This window comes from Lepisma saccharinum, chromosome 7 (genome assembly GCF_977018435.1).
Source record: "Lepisma saccharinum chromosome 7, izLepSacc3.1, whole genome shotgun sequence".
NCBI classification, from domain to species: domain Eukaryota; kingdom Metazoa; phylum Arthropoda; class Insecta; order Zygentoma; family Lepismatidae; genus Lepisma; species Lepisma saccharinum.
The window spans coordinates 12,651,249-12,663,507 of NC_139235.1; the positions used below are offsets into that span (position 1 = coordinate 12,651,249).

The window sequence follows — 12,259 nt, forward strand, 5'->3', positions numbered from 1 at the left end:
GTTCGTAAATGTGAGGGGTCCAAACTGTTTCCCATACAATCACCGTGATGAGTAAAACTTCTAATGACCGTTCACTGAGTCGTCACCCTTTTCAGTAGCCTAATTGCATGAGCAATCAGTTTTATGACGTTCTCGAATATCGCCCTCTTATGTTTATTAGCAGGTCATGCCCATTGTTATCTATAACTCGGGAACTTGTAAAACTAGGGCAGGGGCGGCGCCAGGGTGGCCCGAGGGGGTGCTTGTTCAGCACCCCCTATCCAAGACCTATATTCTACCGAAGACATTACCTCTTACAGTGTCATATTATGCCAAGTCGTTGTCATATCGAGGGCCGAATGTTAGGTACTGAAGTGAGACTGTTGTTATTATTTACAACATTTTCTTGTGCTGTTGGCAGTCTAGAAAGAGCAGCGCCCTTGTCTTTACTTCTTCAGAATTGTTTCTTCTTGTGTTTCAAGTAGTCTGTGTTTTTCGATAAATGTATGTAGCTCAGTATCAGTTCTTGTTGCACTGTTGATACACGGTTTTGTTGTCCACCTACTTGTTCTTCCCCTTTTTTGAAGTGCCATTGGGAAAAAAATCGGTTGCTTTCGAGTATCATCAGGTCGTTCTCGGGCAATTATTTAATGCGAGCGAGTTTTATCGTGACGGCCGTTTCCTTGTTAATTCGTTCTATTTGTTCTAGTAAATGTACAATTTCAGACTTTCCAACGACTGGTAAGAAGATGCCCAAAATTCGCGAAGAAATGTTGTGCTTAGTTGTTGGGAAGAGTGAGGCCCAAGGGATTGTAACTAAGAAGTGCTGTGCAGTTATCGTTTTGTCCTGACACCACAACATCTGGCCAGACGGAAGGGAGGCTTTGTATTATGTATAACGAACGCAACGGAACATTTTCAGAAAAGTGAAGTTACATGGAAATGACTACTTAATTTCGTATTTATTGTGTAATTTTCTTTTTCAAATTCCAGAACTTTAGGTTGCCTTTCTTTTACCTAACGCACACAAACTGAACACTCAACAGTTGTCACCTATACAACGAATTTGACATGGATTAATAACTAAATATTGTACCACAATTGGTTGTGCCTTGTAATCAAGGGATCCCGGGTTCAATAACCAGTGGAGGCACATAGTGGTTCGGATCCCAGTTTAAAATGTAGGTCCAGTGTCGATTAGCCGGTGTGCATAAAGTGTACTTAAAAACAATGGATGTCAATCTAAAAGTGTACATTTCAGTAACGGTAATTTATGTTAATTATTATAAGAATACTAGCGACTTGCTTCATTTTTGCCTGATTTTAGCACAACAATGACGTTTGGTAATATTCGGTTTCATTAGCATATTATCATGACTATACTAAAAGTTGATAGATATTTGATTTAGGGACTAAAACATGCATTCATATTTCATGTTTTATTTATTTTCATCGTAGCACCCCTTAAATTTCATTACCCACCCCGTCAGCACCCCCAGATGTTTAATACTGGCGCTGCCGCTGAGCTAGGGAGATAAAATTTGATGGACTGGCAAAAGAAGACAAAGTCATTGCCGGCCTTCGTGGCGGAATTGTTAGGTCACGCACTACGACGCCTGGGATCCCGGGTTCGAATCCAGGAATGGGCATGGGTGTTCTCTGTGAGTGTCCCTTCATCAATTTTATCACATCATTACTCATCCTTATCTTCGCGATTAGCCAAAAGTTGCAGAAAAGCGAAGTAAAATAAACCGAGTCAATCAACCAATCACGGACAAAGTCATTCTAGTTCGTTCCATCATCCGTGCAGGCCATAGTACAGTCAACAGCAAAGATAACAGTAGGCATATTATCCATCGATATTTTCATTACTTTTTTATTCCGCGTTCTCGATATTTTTTTAATGAATGAAATTCTGTTGATTCGAAGCAGGTATTATCCTCTGTATATTGACGTTTTTCATTTCAGTTCATTATCATCGCGTTGTGTAAAACAGACCGAGTGGAAATGGTGAAGTGGAAATTCGCCCACTGTTTGTTTTGCCGTTGGGTGTACATGTGATACGATCAGCACCGTGCTTGGGTGACCCTTTGCCGCCATCGTTCCTACAGATATCCATTTATTAGCAGCTGAGTAAGTCCCAGAGCTGAAGATACATTGTTGGATAAATTCTCAATTGGGATCACCCACCCTGGAAATCAAACCCAAGTCTCATGTGTGGCAGACATACCGCCTAACGACTGGACCATCACATCACATCATCAGATAGACCGATAGATGCACACATTTTGATCACCTTGGCTGCCTCATCGGAAGAAACAATTTGCCACGTGACTTCATGATCAAATAAAGCACGAGATCTCGTATATCCATTAAAGAACTATCAAGTACTAGATTAACCAATGGCGCCAACCTTTGAAAAACATTGGGTGGACTGAACTCCTTGATATGTTTTATAATTTTATGTAAGAATATGTGTCATAAGTAGGCTAAGAATTTCCTTCATAATGCCTTTCTTTTGTTCCTTGAACAGAAAATGTAGGCACTTACGTTTAAAACCCGTTTCAGGCCATATGTGAGAGGAACACATGAATTTTACAGTGACCTGTTTTGCCTATGGCAAAAGATCCTATTTCGACGGATTTATATGTTTTGGTACTTTTTTTAGAATTGTCAATGCCCATCGATCCTCATCCTGGTTATAATCCCTTATCCTCCCTTACTTTCCTAATAACTAGGGAAATCTGCTAAATTAGATAACTTCCAATAAATATTATATTTAGCACATCACTAAATTTTGAAGCAAATTAGCCATCAATTGACTTGGTAAAGTTTAAATACTAAATATCATTATGTATTCAAATGAAAAAAAAAACATTACCTGATAAAGAAATTCTCTTGGAAACCAGCAGTCACTTTACACGGAACTTTTCATAGCTGCCATCTGGAAAGTAGGGAATGCTGGGGAATTTTACACTGTTGCCAGACAACTATTGAAAGTATACTATTTACCCATATAGATAACATTTCACTAGATGTTTTTTTCAAAAATTGTTTATTTTGTCCCTTTAGTATGAAATTACCGTAAGGTAATTTTATCAACACCTTTTTTTTTACCTTTTTGAAAACATTTCAGAACCTTTTTTTCCGTTCCCGATCATAATTTTTCACCTTAAAATCCTTTCCCTAGAATAACGATATGTCCACGAATAGTGCAAATAATATAGGACACTGAACAATATATTGAATATGTAACAAACTTTTATGAAATACTTCGACAACACTCAGTCATTATTTAGGTTCCGAAAATCCTTTAGGTGTATATTGACGAAACAATTTGTTTCCTTAAACGCAGCTAAAGTAAAATATAATAACAGACAAATTATTGGCTAGGCTCGAGCCCCACAGGCCCATATAAATTGCGCTCATTGATTACAGTCCATCTGATGTTGATAAAATAGTAGTTAATGGTTTCAAAACTCTGGGATTTATATTTAGAAACACAAAGGAAATGCAGTGTAGTAAAGCCTTAACAGTTGTGTATAATGCTCTGGTGAGGAGTAAATTGGAATACGCTAATGTAATCTGGAGTCCTTACTTCCAATTATGTATTGAGAAACTCGAACGAATCCAGAATAAATTTTTAAGATATCTGTTCTTTAAAAAATACAAAAAATCGTCTTATGTTTTAAGAATACCTTATAATATGCTACTAACTGAGTTTGAATTTACCTCTTTGATAACTAGATCTGATATTGCAAAGCATATTTTATTATATAAAGTTGTTAATGGTCTAACCGAAACAGAAGAAGTTTGCAAAGATTAAACTTCTGTACTAAACCTCAATCATTAAGATTGCGTCAACCGTTTATATGCACTTGTTCCAAAAATTTGGTCCATCAGAATTCTGTGGTCATTAGTATGTGTAGACTACATAATAATATTGTTAAGGATAAAATTGATGTAGATTTTGCATTCCCTTACGCAAAGTACATATCAGTAATAAAGGGCTACTATTCAAGACAAAGTTAAGATGTAACGATAAATGGTATTTAATTTTCTTATTTTTATGTTGTGTATTGTATGTATTGAATTGCACTTAACGTTATGGATTTGTATATTATCTTTTATGTTTATATGTTCGATAATCTGAAAAATATCAAAATGAGAGTTGGGTGTTTATCTCTTTTGTTTAGTGCGGGTTTTAATATGGAGTTTCGTTATACTGTTTGAAGTCTGAAGCTTCAGCTTCATGTATATTGGTACTATAGTATTATTCTAGTTTTATAATTTCTATTTTGTTGTATTAGTTGTATTATGTTTGTCGGTGGGTATATTGTATTGTATTTGTATTGTATTTTTTTATCTTTTTATTTTCTTTTTTCTTTTTTTTGTGTTGCATAATGTGAGTATTGTTGTAATATCCCATTGTAATTGGAGCATTGCTCTGTTATGGGATTGCTTATAAATAAATAAATAAATAAATAAATAAATAAATAAATCTGCGTTAGATGCAACCATCGACGCAAGTGTAATACATGCAGAATCCTTGGTACAATCAAATATCTAATTTGACTTTTTTTAAAAAGTTAGTTTGACTTCGTTGCACAATAATTGTAGCCTACAAGTTAATTTTTAATTGGGAGGCTTAGATAATAATGTTGACTCTCATTTTGTTTTACACGTCTGAAATGTTCTTGTAGTACTAAATATATGACATATTCATTCAAATTATAACGTTTAAGTAGAATTTAAAGCCGAATAAAAACAGAATGTTGTAATTGTATTACCCACAAACATTAGCTTTCTCGATCTACTATTTATTCACTTTTATTTATTACATTTTTTTATGTCAGACCATGGGACGCAAGGCCTCTTCAGGTGCGAGGCCCCGGGCGGTTGCCCAATTTACCCACCCTTTGCTACGCCTCTGAAAATTACTATTCTACAGAAAGAAAGGGGCCTCTATGCCGTGACGTCAGCTAAACGGGCAATCCTACACGGGCTCACCTCTAAAAATTCAACCTCTTGTGATGTTCGTTGCTTGCTAAGTAGCGACACCTGTGGTCAGTTTCCGGAAGCTTGTTGTTGCTTGTGTAATGCTTGCTTGAATGTTGCGTGTTGGATGTTTTCGTGTGATACTGCTGCATTTAACGTTGTGAGAGTTTTATAGGGCATAAAGGTATTAAAGCGTGAGAGTTTATTCGCGAGCTTACTGCGAATATTGTATCGTGAAGTGTCGTGTCCAGTTCTTCTTAATAGTAAATTTGTGTTGTACGTCGGTCTAACCGCAAAGCAGAAGCAAGAAATGTGCAAGGCCACGAAATGATTCTAAGGTAAGTTAAGGTAAGGTCGACACCGGATAGAGATTTCAGTGAGTTAGAACGTACGTAAAATGTTCCGTGATTCACAGCTGCTTACTATACGACTTACTCTGAAAGCAGTTGGCTGAATGTTTATTTCACGTATCACGTCAATCACAAGGTGCCATTAACTCACGGAGATAATGTCAGTGGTTCGTGAAAAGTTGGATACACGCTACACATGCTGACAGCGACCTTGAGGGGAAGCTTTCGCAGCTTTCTGTGGTCATAGTCACTGCACCCCAGTGATGTGCGTCTACACTTAAACAATGATAATCTACATTCTACACGTGGACTATTTTATACACTTAGATAACGTAACCTAGGTAAACTACATGGCGAGAGGTGGTGTAGCAAAGGGCGGTGTTGAAGTTAAACAAAATTATACTGCGTATTAGTTGCCGGTGTGTGAGAAGAACCTTGTGTACTCTTCTTTACAATTGTGAACAATTTCTCACCGAGGGAAAAAAACGCAACTTAGGAAATATTCTAGGGTTTTCTGGGAAAGGACTACTTTTGCCCCACAACCACCACCTGTGTTTTATTTCTTTCAGGTAATTTAGCTTTTTTCACAGTTGATTTGTAGAAAGAGAAGAGAGATTTTTTTGTAGAAAAGAGATTCTTGTCAGTTCGTTAGGAACAAATCTAGTTGAAAATGTCACATTCCTTTTTCGAAAGTCTTGAAAATTAATTTTAATATAGCTTAGATTGTCTATGTAGTATATGTAAATTACAGCCAAATGTAATCTACGCGTATATTCTGTGTAGAATACACGCATCTATAGACGTAAACTTGTAGCGTACTACGCATCACTACTGCACCGTCACCATAGACAGTAGACAGCAGGGTTGTTAAAGGTCCAGGAATTTTAATTAAATTCAATTCCGGTCCAGGATAGAAAATCAGCAAGCATAAATGGGTTCTGGACCGTAAAGAACCTTTTTATCTCTAAGTTATTTCAATTCTGTCCAGGAACCTTTTCTCCCGATCAATTTAAATACGGTCCGGGAACCTTTTTTTACTGCTTGAATTCAAATACGGTCCAGGAACCTTTTTCTGAACCAATTTAAATTCGGTCCAGAAACCTTTATTCCAGGATCAATTTAAATACGGTCCAGGAACCTTTTTTTCCGAATCAGTTTAAATAGGGTCCAAGTTCCGTATTGAAATGACAGAATACGCAACTTGGATCGAGTACGGACCTGACGATAGACAAGGTAGAAATGGGCGAAACGCAAACGATGCAGTCACGTTGCCCCTCTCTATGTAGCCCCAATCTCTCTCGCGCGTTCCTGCACTTGGTTGTAGCAGCACTACCCGTCCCTGTTGTGATATCTGCTGGGAACACAGCAGCCTCACGTTACCTCATCGACGGCTCCTATTGGCTGCGGTTCCTGTATCGGATGCCGGAGCAACATGTGACTGGTTTGTTTGAACTCAATGTGACGCCATACTAATATAGTCCATTGCGTTATGTACAGTAACTCTTCTACAGGGGAGTTTTTGAACCTGGCCAACGAGAACAACAGCGTTATGATTTATTCCCTGCGCTACGTTTTCTACAACCGCAGTGTGACATTCTAATGTAAAACGTTCTCGCGGACATTTTTAGAAGGCAACTTTTGATCGGTCAACCCTGGTCCAGGAATTATAAATAAATTCAATCCCGGACTGGGAGAGAAAATCAGCAAACGTAAATGAGTTCTAGACAGTGTATAACCTTTTCATATTTAAAGCAATTCAATTCGGTCCAGGAACCTTTTCCGGATCAATTTAAATACGGTCCAGGAACCTTTTCTCCGGATGAATTTAAATTCGGTCCTGGAACATTTTTTTCCAGAATGAATTTCAATTCGGTCCAGGAACCTTTTTTTTTTCAGAATGAATTTCAATTCGGTCCAGGAACCTTTTTTCTCGCATCAATTTAAATACGGTCCAGGAACACTTTTTCAGTAACAAATTAAAATACGGTCCAGAAACCTTTTTTCAATGTAACAATACGCAACTTGGACCGAATTTAAATTGTGCGAGAATAAAGTTCCGGTCCTGCAGCGGAACCCAACAGAACCCATTAGAATTTATGGGTTCTTGAACCTTTAACAACCCTGATAGACAGATATATCGAGAAGCAATACTAATAATCGCACATTACACTAGAATCTTTCTGTCTCCAGCTCAACTAAAACATGACATTGATAATCGCTCTCTGGTAATGTGTACGCAGTTTTTTTCGGATGGGGCTGGAGCTGTAAAGGTGGATGTACCCTGGACCCTCTGTACCCTCTCGAGAAAGTGTAATTTGCATGATTTATGAAGATTGTGTTGTTTATGGGCGTTTTACGTTGTTTTTACCTAGTCCTTAGCATGTTATCTTACCGTGAAGCAGAACAGCACGAAGGCTTCGCGCAAGTGAATATAGCACCCAACACGACATTCCACAACAGCAGCTACAGTTTTACGTCGTTAGGTTTGGAACTGATAGCAATTTTCGACGTGTTCTTTCCCTATTTCAGTGTGGATACAAACTTTTCTTTACTATTAAAAAGCAGTGAAAGTACTCCCAAAAGGAATTTCACTTAACGCGGGCCATATTTTGGAATCAAATATCTCCGTTATTTGTGCTTTCCTCGCGCTAGAACCAATTTTATATTATGTAAAACATCGAGATATGTCGATTAATAAAAGATTCAACGTCATTCTGGAGAGGTAGAGTGGGTAATCGGCCCCAAGTTGGATATTCTGGGGAGCGAGTTGGGGATACACAATATAATATTTTCTAATTATAATTTTTTTACCTTCGTTTTAAAATCTTTCAAGGATAACAATGATAATCGGAGGATATTATAATGATGCTTCTACCAATTTGGTTTTAGCCTGTCCTTTACTGCTTTCATTATTTCTTTTTTTTATATTTTCTCAATTTCTGGAGGAGTTTTAGCATCAGCTCCTCCTTACGTACGTCCGTGTGTGTTATCGAGAATGCTTCAATTTTCTGTTAATTTTTAACAAACTGTAGTCTCCTTAACAAGTATGCTTCTCGGGTATTTTATAATTTAAAAAAATATAATTAATGAATTAATTATTATTACTGCATATTTTTATTATAATGAAGGGAGTTGGTTGTAAGACGAAAAGTAGCTTTATGTACGTTTTGAGGTATTCGTGTCGCCACCTAAATTCAAAACCGATAAATCGATAGCAATTTGTTTAGAAGCTTTAGACACTTAATCAGCATTATCAACTCATTGCTTCATTAAATACAGGGTGAGAAGAATTGATTTAAAGGATCCAAAGAGAAACATTTGAACATTAAACTAAAACTAATATATTTTCTATGAATTTGTATTATAAAATATTTAATTAAATATTTACAATTTATGTACAAAAATTGATTATTTTTCACGAATTTCGCGTAATTTCTGGAATTCAATTGGTCTTTCGCCGGGGTTGAATCTTGAGGTTGATGCCGTGCAAGGGCCTCAGGACCAGTTCCCCAACGGACACGATGTCTTCCTTCTTGTCCAGAGCAGTGACCTTGAAGTGTCTGAGGATTGTTGAGATGATAGTTTTCTCCTCCAACATGGCAAACTTCTGGCCTGTAACAAGTAACAAAGATATTCTAGTATTATTTGATTGAATATTGTTGACATACTTTTCAAACAATGAAGAAACTCGACACCTAATATTGGTCTAACCCTCTGATCACATCACAGTGTAATTTCGATGAAAAGGCAAAAATTGAAGGAGCAACAATACGTGACGTCACACAAATGTTTTGGCGCTTCACCGGTGGTGTAGTGGTAACCCTTCTTCCTTGTAATCTAGTAGTCCCGGATTCGATCCAAAATTAAACTGTTGCTCCAGAGCCGATGAATCTTTTCGAGCATAAAGGGAAGAAACACACTGTGTGTCAGATATATTCTGATTGTTTACCGAAATATGCTATCGCCACGTGTTCATGAAGAACGTCTTTGCCTATTGTGTGCATTCTCGTTTCGCCTTATCAGCGAAAGATAAGATGTTTTATAACCTGGCTGCAATTTAAATGTGCTTGAAAGCAAAATATATTTTAATGGGGTACAGTTTCTTCATTAACATTGAAATGTACATTTGAAGTTGTTATGATAGCTTCACAACATAATTTTCCATATCAATTGTTGTACGTTTTGACGCAAGATCACGTCTTACGTCTTACGCCTTCTATTGAAAAATATATTTTACATGTAAGTATAAACAACATGTTCTTGCTTATAAAGTTACGAACAGATCATTAGCTATACTATGTTGAAACTGATTACCCTTGGAAATTGTGATCTCCATTAGCAAATCCTCAGCAGAGCGTATATTCGGGGCTAACTAAGCTAGCTGCAAAGCCTGAATCCCAGAGAGTGCACTACATAACATTCGATTAGAAATTGTGAATTTCTGGAGTTGTCATTCATTCATTCATTCATTCATTCCTTTATTTGGAACCTAACAGCTTTTATGCCGTTTTTTGTCCATAACAATACACACACAATTGTTTTACAATTAAATTATCAGTCCAACGCCCCTATTTTACAGATATTATATATATATATATATATATATATATATATATATATATATATATATATATATATATATATTTAAGAACATTTTGCCTTTTACAATTGTATGTTACACTTCCTTAAAAATGATAACAAACTATAACCAATTCTCACATCTGGATTAACAATTAAACTTAACAAATTTGTTGGAAACTGAACTTTTAGATTATTTAAAGTTTTATACAAGATATTTCTCTCTCTATTATATTTTGAGCATTCCAGTATTATATGTTGTGCATCTGCACTTTCCCATCCACATTCACATTTATTATTGTTCGTTATTCCAATTTTGGATAAATGTTGCCTAGTACACAAATGGCCCGTTCTCAGTCTATTAATTAATACAATTACATTTCTTGTAGCACTTACATGATGAAACCATGGTTTTTGTGTTTTGAATTCAGCAAATGGTCTGTATGATTCTCCAACGGTTGTAAGTTCATTTCGACACCAATCAAACCATTCATTCAGAATTTTCTTCTTTACTCTAGGGAGAAGATCCGTATAGTATAATGATAGGTTCGTAATATTTGGGAGGCGCACTGCTTTCTTTGCACATTCATCTACATGAGAATTACCTGTAATATTGCTATGAGCTTTAACCCAAGAAAACTCAATGATTTTTCCAGATTTTTGTATTGTTTGAACTAATTGTATGCAATTTATAATATAAGGGGATAATTTGTAAAGACTCTTGTAAGAAGATTTAAGAGCCTGTAATACACTTTGCGAGTCAGTAAGTATTAAGAACTTTCGTAAATTTAATTTTTGGACATATATTAAAGCTTGGTAAATTGCGTAAGATTATGCTGTAAATATTGAACAGTCTTGTGGAAGCCGAAATAATAGGTCTGTTTTATGTTGTGGATCGTACACTGCACATCCAACTCCTGACTCACTTTTAGATCCATCTGTGTATATGAAATAAAAACTTGGCCATTGAGTAAAATATTCCGATATGTGCAAATAACGAGGGAAATGAATATTATCCAGAGACTGTTGAGGATAATCTAATGAAAAAACAGGCCGTGAACGCATCTGTAGAACATCCTGATATTCTTGACAAAACGAATTATACAATTCTATCCACATAGCAGATTTTCTGTTTGTTATTTTTCCTGTTTCATGTAAGTGTATCATATTTGTTAGCACATTGTTGAAAGGATGCTCATGATATGATTTCACTTTGAAGAGCATATTTGCTGCTAACATCTTCTGTCTACATGAAATGGAACATTCACCCGCTTCCATGTATACTACTGCGTTTGGAGTGCTGTTCATAACTCCTAAACATCTTCTCAAGAATTTCCTCTGTATGACATCAATGGAATTCAATTTTCCTTCTGTCAAGTTACACATTGCCAATAGAGAATAATCTATCATAGGCCGAAAATAATTCTTGTAAAATAAAAGCATAACTCGAGGATGACATCCCCACTGAGTATTTGCTATTGCTTTGAACAAATTAAACACTTTTTCTGATTTGACTTGTATTGCTTTAATTTGGTCCTTCCAAGTTAGTTTTTCACCCAAGATTACACCTAAATATTTTACTCTGGATGTTATGGGAATTCTTGTTTTTCGGGACATTGAGTGAACTATTGGAGGTGTTCCCTTTTTACTAAAAATTGTAATATTAGACATTTTATGGCCTAACTGGAGGCAAAATTTTATGTTACAGCAGATAGAAGTTCAGAGTTGTTATAATAAGGAAGTACTGATGAATAAGTTGTTGTCTGAGTACAAGGCAGTATTTTCAGAACCATCAAAGATCCAAAAGTTATCTTCTCCACTGTCTGTATCCGACCTGTTAGATTTAAACTTCACTTGATGCAGGTGTACCCTTCTCGTTGTTCCACCGGCATTGACCAATAACAAGCGTCTTCCTAAATGACCCGTAACTGTAGCTGTCAACCTGATTTCTTTTGACTTTGCAACCTGGCTGCCATTTCCATGGCAACGTGGCTTTCTTGAAGATGCCGAGAACGAGCAATGTTGTTGCACTTTTTGACTCGATTTGACTCTCTTTGCACCGAAGCGTCTAGTTGGTTGGTTGGTGATTTCGAGTCAAGTAGTGTATTTGGTGTCTGCACTACCTTTCGGACCGGTGTATGTGTGGTGTATGGTCACGTGGTGCGTGCTAACTAATCAAATGACCGTTTAAAGCAGCAGACAGGCATTTGTTGAATCTTCTGAACTTGAACACCTCCATTCGTCTAGTTGGTTGAACGTAATTTCCTTGCACCACTCTGACACTGGATACACCTGCACTGCTCCAAGTGTCACAAAGAGCAGCCAACTACTTATACACAGCGTTTAAGCAAACC

At 36.6% G+C, this 12,259-nt stretch overlaps 2 protein-coding genes across 2 annotated transcripts in view; one reads left to right on the top strand and one right to left on the bottom strand.

The window, feature by feature from the left end:
* Window positions 1–5,266: 5,266 nt before the first annotated feature.
* LOC145989730 (cell adhesion molecule Dscam1-like) overlaps window positions 5,267–12,259 on the top strand; it is a 505,150-nt gene continuing 498,157 nt past the window's right edge. Inside the window, exon 1 of the mRNA XM_083125004.1 lies at window positions 5,267–5,315. Coding sequence (XP_082981130.1) covers window positions 5,305–5,315 — 11 coding nt within the window. The 5' untranslated portion in view covers window positions 5,267–5,304. The remainder of the gene's footprint in view (window positions 5,316–12,259) is intronic.
* Window positions 8,652–12,259, bottom strand: part of LOC145989733 (cytochrome P450 4C1-like) — a 147,264-nt gene continuing 143,656 nt past the window's right edge. The window contains exon 13 of the mRNA XM_083125006.1: window positions 8,652–8,939. Within this exon, the coding sequence (XP_082981132.1) occupies window positions 8,770–8,939 (170 nt within the window). The 3' untranslated portion in view covers window positions 8,652–8,769. The remainder of the gene's footprint in view (window positions 8,940–12,259) is intronic.